At 44.4% G+C, this 14,248-nt stretch overlaps 1 protein-coding gene across 5 annotated transcripts in view; it reads left to right on the top strand.

Annotated features, from left to right (window-relative positions):
* Dlg5 (MAGUK family member discs large 5) overlaps nt 1-14,248 on the top strand; it is a 77,991-nt gene that overhangs the window by 15,440 nt on the left and 48,303 nt on the right. For all 5 annotated transcript variants that reach the window (XM_089581003.1, XM_089581002.1, XM_089581004.1 and 2 more), the window contains 6 exons: nt 1,205-1,363; nt 3,305-3,610; nt 6,033-6,275; nt 6,784-7,027; nt 10,333-10,549; nt 12,492-12,627. In XM_089581003.1, the coding sequence (XP_089437129.1) occupies nt 1,205-1,363; nt 3,305-3,610; nt 6,033-6,275; nt 6,784-7,027; nt 10,333-10,549; nt 12,492-12,627 (1,305 nt within the window). The remainder of the gene's footprint in view (nt 1-1,204; nt 1,364-3,304; nt 3,611-6,032; nt 6,276-6,783; nt 7,028-10,332; nt 10,550-12,491; nt 12,628-14,248) is intronic.

Genomic DNA, 14,248 nt, shown 5'->3' with positions numbered 1-14,248 from the left:
CATCTGTTCCGAGAACCCTGACTGTGACAGCTAGGTCTGGAACTGAGCCTGGCACACAGTATTCCATACAATGGGCTAAGCTTAAAAAAATGAGTAAGTGAAGTGTTTTTGTAAGGAAAAATCTAACGCAGAGCCATTGATGATTATTTCAAGTTTGCAAGTAGAAAGTTGTGTGCATGAAACAACAAATTGATTATGACATATGTGATACTGAAAAGCTGGAGACAAGGTGGGTTTTAGGACATACAAAAAAAAAAAAACCTAATGGTTTACTCTCAAATAATTTTGCCTTACTGGATAGGTTTTTTCCTGCAAGGAGTAGATCAAAATGCATGAAGTTGGAGCTGCCTTCTCTGCCTAAGCTTGTGCAGTGCCAGTCCTTACATGTATAACCTTTGTCAAAAATATGAAGCCCTCTACATGATTGGCCCACCCAGTTCAGTTTATGGGCCTTGCTGACTCCTTTGATGCTCTTACAGCTTTTAGGTTGTAGAAAGAGGCATGCACTGTTCTTCTCACTGTCTTGATTTTTGGAATGCAAACAGTGCCACAGAGGGCCCAAAGTATGATCTAAAAGCTGGATGAATTGGGAAATAGGCTGGTGTATATTTGACAGCTTTACGCATTGCTGCATATTAAATGGCTCCATAAGGTTGCTCATTTTATCAAGAGTATGAGCATAATTTCGGGACGTTGTGTATATATATATATTTTTCTCAGTAGTTCTGCGTTAGTCCCATTCTGTAGAGTGTCCTATCAGCTGACAAAAATAAAGGAACATGGAAACCAGGAAGAACTTTCCTTACTGCTCGAGCTTAGCACACATTTTTTAAATGAGAGGTTAGCTATTTTAGGTCTACTGACATGTGCAGACTTTGTCTTTCAATGCCAAGCTGTGTGCCAGGGCTGCTAGAACAAAGTTCTCAGCGGTTTTTTTGGTCTCTAGGTCTTTCATGACTTTCTTTCAAGATTGCTTGGCTTGAGTTGCTTTGACGGCATGCATATTGAGTTGTATATTGTCAGTTTTTGTGCTTTAGGTGGCGATGTTTTGATGCCTTTCCGAAAACCTGTCTTGAGTATTCCTGGGCCGGAGTGCTATTTTGTTCTATTGCATTAATCTTCTCGGTAGCTAGGCAATCTTTAGGAAAAAACAATTTGTTTGCATCTTTGTTGAGCATGGGGCATTGCTTTCTGGGTTCTCCAGAGTAAAGCTGAGGACCACTGGCAAGAGGCACTACTGATGAAAAAAGAGAATGGAGACTTACTTGCTGAAAAGCGATTGCTGGAGCAGGAGGTGAAGCGTCTTCAGAGGATTGTTGACGAGAAGCAGAAAGAGCTGAGTGACCTGCATCATCACCAGCAAGTGAGTTGTTGAGCTGGTGTGTTAATCCCTTCAAGGTGCACTAATGGGGAATCTGAAACTGTCTTTTTACTGCGGGAACTCGGATCTACACTCTCTGAGCATTCGTAGAAACTTTGAATTTTTGTCCTGTGCAGCCGATTTCCCTATCAAAATTGGTAAACGTCCCGGCTCCCGCCTTTTTTTTTTAACTCACCTCCAAAAAGAGGAGGAGTCAGCCAACGCATGGAGTTCCTTTCAGACCGTGGCGATTTCAGTTTCGCTTTTATTTTATCTTTTAGGTTTCGGTGAATAAATAGTTTCAGTCACAGACTACATAACTGCAAATTAGGCCCACGGAAATAAAAATACGCATGGGCTCTTTGCTTTCGCCGATCGCTACGTATCACTCCACCGATGGCAGAGTGGTCAGCCAAAGAGTGCAGATCGAGTTCCCGTGGTAAAAAGACGAGCTCAGAATCCTCTTTAGCGCACCTTTAATGCCCATTGTTTTTTTGTCAGAGAAAGTATAGCACCAGAAGATATGAAGATAATGCTGCCCATGTAGTATTAATGCGATAGCATTAAAAGCCCCATTGCGCAGAAAATCTGGCGTTGGTGTTGTCGGCGTCATGGCTTTAGCAGGTGGTCCCCAGAGAGCAACCTAGGAGGCCGGTGGGCCACCTAGGTCACGTGACCTTGCAGCGTCATAACCTGCCCACCATGGCAGGTGGCACTTAAACTAATGATTGGTCACTTGGGAATAGCAACCTGGGCCGCGCAAGGCCTTCCGTTGTGAGCGCCTGAGAGTGGCGCATCGCTTAATCGCTGCACCACTGCACCATGAGAGGTATGAGGACTCCCTGGGATCTATGAATGCAAAGATGTGAATGACCTTCTGCATATATAGGAATTAACCCATTACGCTATAGCGTCGTACCCTTAACGCGGAGCTAGCCGCCGCGGTGGCTCAGTGGTTATGGTACTTGGCTTGACCCGAAAGACGTGGGTTTGATCCCGGTCGCGGTAGTTGAATTTCGATGGAGGTGAAATTCTAGAGGCCCATGTACTATGTAATGTCAGTGCATGTTAAAGAACCCCAGGTGGTCAAAATTTCTAGAGCCTTTCACTACGGCATCCCTCATAGCCTGAGTCATTTTGGGACGTTAAACCCCCATAAACCATAAACCAAACCTTAAGGCGGAGCCTAAGCGTCTCCAGTTTTTGAATACTTCTGTCAGCTGGCTATAAATGGTTACCTGTGACCTGTTGCCTAATTCATCAATAGATTTCTTATTAAAGGGTGTGCATTGAAGTTTCGAGTAGGGTAGCTCTGAGAGGGTTTGTTTTATGAATCTAACAAAATGGAGTACACGAGAAGTGTTTGTGGTGGTAGCATATTACTCTCGTGTAGTGGCCAGCAAAGCTGATCTGTTTGTGCCATCATGGTTGCAGCCATATTTATATCTATTAAGGCGAAAGCCTTACTAGCCCCATTAGACGAAATTCTGTCGTCAACCAGCATTGAGGCCGAGAGATGGTCCCAAAAAAATGGTGTCACAACAACTGTTGTCTAGCCACCTAAGCGGCGAGTGCAACGACGTCATTCACAACAGATACCAGGAGCTGCTGAGCACATGCTGCTATCAAGGGTGGAGAATATTTTGCCAGTTATAATATAGACAAATTTGGATTAATGAAACGGCACATGTGTAAAAAGCTAGAAAGCAGGAAACAAGTTCGAATTTTTTGCCTCATGTCGATCTTACTGTTGTCGTGCTGCGCCTTTGGTTGTTGGACATGGTGCTGTTCAACTGTGTTAGTTGTGACTGAAACCATTGCATGTGCAATTTGTTTTTGGTTTTCTTCCCTGTAATAGCAGTCAGAGGTGTGAGTGAGAAAGAAAAATAAATAAATATTAAAAGCTCACTGATTGAATGTAACTGTGTCTGATGCTCATTTCAGGAGGGACTGATGGAGACGGGTGGGGAGGCAGCCTACCGGCAGAAGTGCAAGGCCTTGAAGGAGGAGTATGACACCCTGCACAAGAGGTATGCAGACCTGACGGCAGCACACAGTGCCCACATGGCACGCCTGGAGCTCTGCCAGGAAGAGTTACAGCGGCTCAAGCAGGGAGCCGAAGAGGCCCTAGCGGAGCGCAATGCAGCCCTGCGTGACCGCTCAGGCCTGCAGCAGCAGTGCACAGCTGCCATCCGACAGTGGGACAGCGCCCTGCGGGAGCGCAATGAGGCCCGGGACCAACTTGCCAAGGTACGGATTGGCCCTAGCAGGGCAGCTGCGTTTCTCTTCCTGAGCCTGAGAGGGTGTCGGCATGCATTCGGAAACCATTATTCCTTACTTGTGGCATTCCTGGGTGTGCTTGAACTGTGTTCATACTCCAAGCATTTGCCGTGTGTCCTAGGCATGCTTCTAAAAGAAGGCCGTGTGAAAAACTCTGACTGTGGATATGCTTGGAGGATATTAGTGCTCAAAGTGTATGCTGATTAAGTGCGGGCCATATGATACCGGTGGAATTTTTTGGGGGCATTTTTGGAATATCTTAACCCGTGTGACTGGCCTGGTCTTTTGATCAGTGGCCACTGCACTGAAAACAGTATCCATGAATTCAGAAACATATCTATATTGCTGTACCCGTGCAGGGTCTTATAGTCATGTCAGTGGTGAGTGGTGGCTTCTTTCTTGCCATATTTTAATGCATGTAGCTGATATCTATGACTGTAGTTCAGTCTGGTGGCTCAAAAATAAGGATACAGGCATTTGTTCATTTAGTCCAAAGAAACACAGGATGCATATCCTTTTGTTCTCTGAGGTGTCACGTCTGTGCACCTGTTTCTTTCCTGGAGTGATGATGCTTGCACTGCTTAAGGAAGCGAATGTGTGAAGACATTCAACTAAAGTGTGACAACTACCTTGTCCTACCACCGAATTCTTCTTTTGTGTTAAAGCAAAACCATGAAATTAATTTTTTAGATTGGACATGGTGAGCTTCTGTGCTTGCACAGTTTACCGTTTACCTTTCTGTCAGTAGCTTGCACAGCTTCAGGGCAGCTTTTAGTTCACATTCATTCATTGTGTTCCATTGAAAACAGAAAGTATATTAGATTTCAGAAGTTTGAGTAGTAGGGCCACTTTTCATGGGGGCTCAGAAGCAATGGCATTTGGATTTGGCTGCTGAGCATGTGATCGTGGGTTCAGTTCTTGGCCATGGTAGCTACAAGAGTGCAAGGGAAATCTAGAAAAGTCGATTCAGTTGCGTGATAAAGATTGCGGTCCAAAATAATCCTGAGTCCTCTGCTGTGGTGTAGCCTAGGTGTAGGTTGCTTTGACTTTTGAGATAATTTTGCAGTTTGAAATTTTACTTTATTGTTAGCAGATCTTGCAAAAGATATCTACAGGGAAACAACAGGGAAGCAACATTTCTACCTGGTTTTAACTGTTGCTTATACTTCATCTCACAAGTCGTTTGCAGTTCTTAGAAGGCTGTGACGATCTGAGCCAATCAGGCGTTCTCTACAAAACACGTTCCTCTGTGCCCCTCACCCCACAACTGGGGGCTCCATCACTGTAAAAGGGAGGAACGCCAGTGTCCAGCTGCTGCGCTCAGGAAACTCTGCCGACTCGGCGGATGCCATGTTTATGAATGTTGCACACCACTTCACGCAGTCCTCTGCAGTGCTGTGTTCATCTGAACTTTTTGAGATAATTTAACCAGTGAATGAAATGCTCGCTGTACTTTCAAAACACCATTTTGGACTACCTTTTCAGTTACTGCAATAATTGTTTAAAAAATAGTTACAACACTGCTCAGGTATTTGAGGGACTATTTGTTGTCTTCTTTGGTCCTGATTGGATGAGAGCTGTACTTTTCATAGTGATGCAAACAACTTGTGAGATAAACTATAGGTGTCTCTTGATGTCAGCAGTTAGCAAGCCACTGCACACATAACCTGCATTGCTGCCAGGCCATGAGATGGAGCTCTAGCAGTACTCCCGGTGCTTTCTGTGCTTAAGGTAGCAAAGGGCAACACTCATGTTACTGTGAAGAGCATTGGAGCTTCGGGGCACCATCACATGGCTGGGCTGCGAGTTCGTTAGGTGCGCAGTGTCTTGTGAATTATTTACACTGGCAATGCGTGTCATAGTGAAGTTCATGTTTTTGCACCCCATATCATTGACTTATGTCACTTGGGATGAAAGCCATTGGTGTGGTGTGTACGTCTTTCACTTTGCTGCATTTCAAGAAGGGTGTGGTAAAATGAAAGCTTTTTAATATGCCTGGAGAAATGAAAAATATTCAGTGCTGTCTCTCATGAGATAATAAATTTGTTCTTATATGCATTCAGTATTGGTAGAAGATAGTAGTTATCATGGTAAGTTTTTTTGTGTTCATTTAGCGGCCATCTGCATCGCTCATGGCAGTTTTCTGTCTAGTTGGCTGTCTGGCTCTGTGGTTTTTGCATTGCTGAAGTACAAAAAACAAAAATAACACACTTCTCTTGCATGGTGGGCCACTTTGTCTTCTTGAATATTGCAGGACCTAATGCAGTTGCATATCTTAGGTCTTTTGGGACTTTTTAGTACTTGTCAGATGAAAGGTTCCTGTACATGGTGTTGTGACTGTCCAAAAGTGACACCATTAAGTCGTGTTCTCTGTTGCCTTTTGCATGTCCAGGTACAGCAGCAGAGAGACGAAGCTATGAAGGAGATTAACCAAGCCATGGCTGTGCGTATAAAAGCCTCCAAGGACTTATCTCGCTTAACTGAGGAGCGTAACGCAGCTGTCCAGGAGTATACCTTGATCATGTCTGAGCGTGATTCAGTTCACAAAGAAATTGAACGGCTCCAGGAGGAACTGCAGGAGGCACAGAACAAAGCAAGGCAGGCCGAAGCTGCCCACAAGGCATCTCTTGATGAGGTGAGTTAAGAGTTAGCTCCATTTTTTACTGCTAAGCTGTCATGTTTGAATGAGGGTGTAATGAGGCCCCTGCGTCTTGAACGTGGGGTTTCAGGCATATAGGCAGCGAGGAAAGCAGCGTTCCCAGGTCTTTTACAGCATTTGACATTTTGAGGAGCACATACTTAATTTGAGCAGATTCTTAAGCTTGTATCGTATTCATGTAATGCATTCAAAGCATGCAGTTTCTGTGTGTTCAGATTGACCCAATTTTTTACAATTGCTCATTACTTTCCCAGCATGATTTTCCAGAGTTTCTCATGCAGTGAGAAACACAGTGTAATTAGTGGGCACTTTGACCTTGGTGTTGATATTCTTCAAGCTCCCAGTGTTGCGATCCCTGTGGTGATTTTATTTATTGCTATTATTATTATTTTATTTTTTTTCAACCTGGGGCAGTGTTTGAATTCTTGTGCAGATTGCTTCGAGGAAGAAGAACTAATGGCATGTTTTATTTTTGCTGTGTTAGATGGAAGGCCTCAAGCGAGAAATAGCTTCTGCACTTCAAGACCGGGATCGTGCACTCAAAGAGCTGAGTGACCTTCGGGAGAAACAAGCGGAGTGCAGCCAACAGTCTGGATCAGAAGATGCCAGCCGGGGAGAGGTGGTGCGGAAGGATTCTCTGCCGTCTTCTTTGGCAGATGCTGAGCAGACCAACCAAGAAATGGAAAACCTCCGCCGTAACATGGAACGTCTGCAGGTGGAGCTGGCTGGTGAGCACTTGCAGATTTTTTTTAGGTTAACCATTTCCGTGACACTTCAGAAAAAAGAAAACATTTGCCGAGCCTTTCATTGTTCATCTAAAAACTCTCGTGAATTGCACTCGCTCTTGTGATGCTCTCTAGCAAATGGCATTCTGTTGTATATTTCTTGATACAGTCGAATGGCTGCAGGTATAACGAAAGGCCACTTATTACGAACGATTGTGCTGCTACGGTCAAAATATGCACTAGGGCAATGGCAATTCATCTCGGATACAACGAACAACTTTGGCCGCACTACTTGGTTATAGCTAACGAGGAGGCGCAGCAGTAAATTCCCCCTGAAGTTGAAGAGGTCGCACTTCCAGCAAATGCGAAGACCGAAGATCATCTTTCAGCCGTTGTGACCCCGCCCCAGAAAGAACATGTGGACCTAAAAATGCATTAAAAAGGCGGCATTGAAGCAGTAAGCAACCACTAGCCAAGCCCGCGCCAATGGCCTACGGCGGCGATGATTTCCTGCGTGTTCTTCAGCTGGGCAAAGCATTCTGAGTGGAAGAAGAAGAAGCGCTGTGGTCCCGAGACGATGGAATCGTCGAAAACGAAGACACTGCCCATGGTCTTGGGTCAACTGCTAGCAACGACATGAGAAGTTTGAATGCCTTACTGGTCAAGTGGTGTTCTGTGCCTGCCCAATTGGCTCTATCGTTTGCGCTGCTACCCAGGCAGTGTCATAGAGCGGGCAGTGCAGCTGATACAATCTTTGTCACAAGCGCTGTGCTACTTTTGTCAGTGCACGAGCCTATGAACGATAGTTGAAGCTTGAAAATCCATGTGATCAGACACATGTGATTTGTGGCAGCACGTCCTTGATGTATAGTTGGCCTGATGTTTTCTTGGATGACTGCGTTCATGTGGACCACAGCATCGCTGAGTTGTGTGCTCTGACAAAGCCTTTGAGCGCCAAGTATGAGCACTAGCCTGTGGCTGACCTGCCACCAACTGCTGTGGACATTTCAGTCATGACTAGTTATATCCCATCCCTAAGTTGATAGTTGGCAGCAAGAGTCTCGATGAGGAGAACATTACCACCCTGGGGAGCTTGTAAAGAGCTGCAGTAAGCTCTGCTTTGTACAAGTAGACGCGCATAATGCAGTTTACAATGGAACGAGAAGTAAACAACACATTGCCATTCCTGGACGTCTTCATAAGAAGAGAAGGGGCAGATCTAAAGTTCGGTGTCTATAGGAAGCCAACCCACACCGGCCGCTACCGAAATTCCAACCACCCTACTAGCCACAAGGAATCTGTCGTCTCATCTCTTCTGAGAAGATCAAAGGCAATCTGCTCCTCCGAAGCAGAGAAAAGAGCAGAGGAGGCCACCGTTCTTGCCGACCTACAGAAGAATGGCTACACACGTGGCTTCATTCAACGCGTTGGTCGCCGTCAGGCTCGGAGGGCAGGGGGAACAGCCAACAATGAAACAACGAAACGCGCGCGTGGTGCTTCCATACGTGAGGGGAACCAGCGAGGCACTTGCACGCATTCTGGGAAAATATGGAATCTATGTTGCTCACAAAGCTGTTTCGACATTAAGCCGCTTCTTGCCACGACCGAAAGACCGCGTCCCGAGAGAAAAACAACCGGGTGTCATTTACAAAATCCCGTGCTCCAGGTGCCCGGCTTCATGCGTTGGCGAAACAAAAAACCTCCACCAAAGAATAACTCCACCAAAGAATGACTGTTAATGGCTCTTGAGGAGAGAGCAAGACACCATTATATCATTAGGCAAACACGGTCAGCAGCATTAGGGAAAGAGAGTGCTAATAGCGTGATAATCATATTTCACCCAAATGTTCAACCATCAATAGAGATCTGAAGATGCTTAGTAGCAGATTCTTGAATGAAGCAGCCAGGAACATTAAATTTCTAAAATTTAAATTAAATTCTTATTCAGAAAAGATAAAGAAGTGCAGACTATGGACACGGACAAAGTGGGTACGGGATGAGTGCTGTACTGTCAACAAGCTTTGTTTGATGAAGAGCGTTAATGTACTTGCACATTTACCCATGTGTGAAGGGATGGACCACAAATATTCATGTGCTTATTGACAGAAACAAGAAAAAACAATTACTCCCACGTAGCACCATCTCCTCTTTTCTTGATATATAAGGGGTCTGCAAGTTCACGTGCTGTTTTATCACGACTTTACCAGTCGGATAGGCGAGGCTTGCAGGCGATGCAATTCTTCTACAAGCAGGCTTACCGGTGAACTGGAAGATGGGTGCCTTTTTTTTGATAATGCACATCGGGCTCACTCAAGTGCTTATTAGGACATTGTCTCGTTTGCCCAGTGTAGACTTTGCCGCACAAGCAGGTACTCATGTATGGCTTCTGTTTACAGTCTGCGTAGGGCGTCATGTGTCTTACTGCTCACTCTTGCACTTTTCTTTCCAGTGTGTGAGCACAGGAAAAAAGTGCAAGAGTTACAGAGTTTCAGGAGTTGCAAAAGTGCAAGGTGTTGCTTTTTCTTAGTGTTGCCTCTGAGTACGACAGGTGGTGTGCTTTGGCCCACTTTGTTAAAATGGACTGTGTTTTTGGGGCAAGTCTTATACTTTGAGTGCATGTTTGGTGGAATCTTTTTTTTTCTTACTGCCTCTAGCATGGTCGATATTCTTTGTAATTCTCTTGTTGGCAGTTCTCGTTAGTTTGGATTGCCTGATGTCTGACATTACAAGTTCAAAGGAACGAGTTGTATCTTCGTACAGTAGCATGGTCATCTGTTGGAGCTTTTGGAAACAGTGAGACTAAGCAAAATAATGGAACAGCTAGTGCCAAATCATTTCAAGTTGGCTGTTGGAAAATACATTGTAGTGGTGCAACCTACTTTGAAGGTGAAGAGAGAGTAAGAAAAAGGTTTTGGTTTATGGGGGTACATTGTAGTGGTGCAACCTACTTTGAAGGTGAAGAGAGAGTAAGAAAAAGGTTTTGGTTTATGGGGGTACATTGTAGTGGTGCAACCTACTTTGAAGGGGAAGAGAGAGTAAGAAAAAGGTTTTGGTTTATGGGGGTTTAATGTCCCAAAGCAACTCAGGCTATGAGGGACGCCGTAGTGAAGGGCTCCGGAAATTTCTACCACCTGGCGTTCTTTAACGCGCACTGACATCACATAGTACACGAGCCTCTAGAATTTCATCTCCATCAAAATTCGACCGCTGTGGCCAGGAAGTGAGAAAAAGGTTTGGCATGTGTTCAGTGATTATAGTGTAGTGAGCAATTTAGAAAGCTCATGTTTGGTATTTTATTTCTTGTGCAGAGGCACAGCAGGAGGCAGAAGTGTGCAAACGGCGTCGTGATTGGGCCTTCAGTGAGCGTGACAAGATTGTCCTAGAGCGCGAGAGTATCCGCAGCCTGTGTGACAAGCTGCGGCGCGAGCGGGACAGGGCTGTCAGCGACTTGGCCGAAGCTCTCAGGGACTCGGATGACATCAAGCGGCAGCGCAATGAAGCATCCAAGGAACTCAAGGAGCTCAAGTGAGTTGTGGTTGTCTTGTTAGCTGTATTCTGCCCATGTGCTGGGTTTACAAATGCTGGTTTTGTAACTCCGCTTTTGCACTTTCAAATTGGTACTTCTCAGGCAATGTTCTAGTAAAGATGTGTAAATAAAATTCAGACAGGAGCCGAGTACATTTAGTGCATGTTCGTGCCGTACAAAGTGTTATTGCATTACCAGCAGCAGCTGCTTGCTCTTTTAGAGTCCAAGAAGGGCCTGTGGTTTCCTATTCATCAGCTTCTGTGTGTATGGGTCTAAAAATGGCTGCAACTTTTGTTTTGAAACATTGTACAATCAAGAACGGTGTACTGTTTGTTTCCTTCAATGACTTCACAACCTTGCAGAATTTCAAAACTTCCTGATTTATTTAAAGTTGACAGGAATTGCAAAAAAATTTAAGAATGCCTGTTTGCTCCCCATTTTCCGTGGCGGTACTGGAAGAAAAAAAAAAGATATGTCTGAAGAGGGGAATCTATCTGATGACGGTCTGCATCAAATATGAATTTCCACTTTGAATGCACACTCTGTTATGCCTCACCGTTCGCCAGCTGATCAGGAGGGGCACACACTGAAAAGCAAAAGTGGGACGCTATGGACATTGATGATATCAGATGTGGCATGGTCCCCTCATACTTGTGGAATTGCGTGTTGTTGCCACTGGCATTCCTAAAAATATATTTGGCATTTTCTTTTGTGGCCTTCACCACGTTGCTTGCTTACTTCACTCTAGATGATTAGTCGTTGTGCATGTGAAGTATGTGCTTCAAGGTTAACTTGATGGGACCTTGTAAATCTGTTCACCTTATCAAGAGTTCAGCTTAACAAAAGTGCATGAAGTATAAGGGTACGGGTAAGCATGTAGGTACTATCAGTAAACTTGTTATGAAGCAAGTATAAATAAATGTGGAGGTCTTAAAAAAGGATGTCTTCAGAAATCACATATAGGGTCATAGTCAGCTGCTAATTTGGTGTGGGTTTCTGCTCTTTCTGCTGCAACTGCTCTGTTGTCAGATGGGAGGACATCTCTGTCAAATGTTCCTTGAGGGCTTCTTACAACCTCTGTGCTCCTGAAAAAAGTGCTTTTGTGCTCAAGGGCTGGAATATGAGCAGTTACATGTCGTATGCAAGGTCATCTACAGTTCACGATTGCTCTTACTAGGCTGAAGAATGTCTGCATGCCCAAAACTTATATAGGCTGAAGAATGTCTGCATGCCCAAAACTTATATTCTTGTGGCACAACAAAAAATTCATTTTCTTTTTGCTTTGGGTCTATGAAAATTTAAAGTTTTTTTTTTTATCAGAGTGTTGGGCTTATTGTGGGGATGTGGCTGTCTTATTTGCTGAACATTTGCTCTAATTCGGCACTGTGTGGCTTTTAATGATCACCGCTACAAGGAACAAAGCTGGAACTTAGGCGTTTTTTATTACCTGATATTTGTTGTATTTTATGCATTTGGTTTGATAAACTGAAGATAGCTTTCTGATTCTGAGATTTTCTGTTGAACCATTGTGGTGACAAAGAAACTTAAGTTGATATATCATGCAGTTTAAGGTTGCCTGTGCAATTTCAGTGCTTTTAAATCTCTTCTGTAATTCTTGACCATGGCTCGAATTTCGTAGTACAGTAGAGAAAGTAGTAGAATACAGTATGTAGTGTGTATGCATCCTGGTATAGTCTTCAAAACATTTTTTATTACAGGTGGTGCTAATGGTGGTTTTGATTGAAAGGAAAAAAAAAAATGACTGCCAGTTAGTGCAGGATTAAAAAGGAATGTGAAGTATTTAATTTAATGAGAGAAATGTGACAATGAAAGCAGGGCACGCTGCTACTTGCAGTACTGGTTTGTTGAGCAGCAGGAGTAACTTTTTATTTATACTAAAAGATGTTTTTATCTCTGCTTGTTCTGCTTTCTGCTTACCAGGGAAAAAATCGAAGCACAGCTGGAGAAGGAATCGAGAATGAAGCAGCTCAATTCAGTGGGCAATAATCATAGCAGGGACTCCGCTATCGACACAGATCTTCAAGAGTGGGAGACTGAAGTCAAAGAAGTCCACCTTGTGAGTTTTGTTCCTTTTTTTGGGATATATGCCACCATTTATGCTTTTCATCTCTGAGTGACTTTCGTGCACAGAAAATACAGCAGTGTGGAGTCAATGCTGTTTTAAATCCCCAAACTCCTCTTACATGGGCATTTTCAGTGGTAATTCAGTTGACTTACAGTTGAATTGAATGGCAGTTTAGTGGATTTACATGGCAGTGCCAACTGCTGTCCAGCTGTCAGCAATTATACAGTACAGCTGAGATCAAGAGTCCTAGTTGAACAAGTTGACCGACAAAATTGCTTTTGACAGACACTTCACGACAGATGAGTTGGCGATATTTCCCACTATGTCCTCAAAGCACACACGATTGTCGTCTTGGCTAGTATAGGCCCGATTCTACAACTTGCACAAATTCAATGCATGTGATTATGCAAACACGTGAAGTGACATCAGAAATACTATGGCTCGCTGTGGCCAAATAATGAAGCCAAACTTGCTTTCACTGGATTTTCTAGGCTGGATTGGCACAACATATGGAGGTTGTGGGTTCGGATCCCACTGGCGGCATTTGGTTGCATTTAGATAGCAGCTCTTACACACCCATTCCTGCATTCCGTGTTGTTGTTGACATTGTTGGCGTAACGGGTTGTCCAAGTAGCAGAACGGAACACCACCTGGAAGGTGGCTGCCATGGTGGCGTAACATGCCACCTACTAGTTGGCGTGTTACGCACACATACACGCCACCTCAGGTGGTGTGTGAAGAGCTGCGCTCATACTTTGCATTGCCGACTATCGTAGTCTGTAAATTTTTTTCTTCTACTTTCTAACCAGTTATCTTTCAGGCAGAAAATGGTTGCACTATTGATTTCCTGTTGATCAACACCACAAATTAAAAAAGAAAAAAAGACCGTTCCCCTTAGTTTTTCTTGATTTTGGTGACTGCTGGCTTCCTTCATATGTATGTCATAATAAGAACCCCCATTTACCTACCCTTGCCTTCTCAGTGGAAAGATGAGTGGTTCTTTTTTTCTGGCTCATAAGTTTTTCACACAACCCTGGTATGCGCACGGGTGTCCAGAGTAAAACCTCACCACCAGGGGAATAAGAAACTGCATGGTGGGTAAGGTCATAACTGTGTTTCCGGGAGGCCTGGCAAGCTTCTGTGTTCAGTTGTGCAAGTTCGCAGCAATGGGTGATGCGAGAAGTAAATTGTTCGTGGGAGGGTTGAAGAGGGGATGGGGATAGAAGAGAAAGATGCTTCCATGAAGAAGGTAGGGGATCAGCCATAGACAGTGAAAAAGGGAGAGTAATGGGTTGTTAGTTGCATTGCAGTATTGTAGACAAAGGTAACAAATGAGAGCAGGGAGCAAACTGGAGGCAGGAGGAGGAGGTGGGAAACTGGCTGCAGACAATAAAAGGGCGCCATGGAGTTCTTCTTGGATTATGGAGCGAATGAGCATGCGCAAGTCTGCATTGGTAGAGGGACGAGAATCCCACGTTTCTTGAAGTTGGTTTGACTGCAGGTCGTCAAAACGCTGGCAGGTGGTGCGAATGTCCTGTAATGATGAAGGGCAGCTAGAGCAGTGAAGGTGAACGAGCCGATGCCTTCCAGGAAATGGCGAGCGCGGTTGGCT

Source organism: Amblyomma mixtum, chromosome 3 (assembly GCF_055824585.1).
Source record: "Amblyomma mixtum isolate Tamu chromosome 3, ASM5582458v1, whole genome shotgun sequence".
NCBI lineage: Eukaryota > Metazoa > Arthropoda > Arachnida > Ixodida > Ixodidae > Amblyomma > Amblyomma mixtum.
Note: the sequence above shows the minus strand (reverse complement) of the source record. Positions and strands in the feature narration are given on the sequence as shown.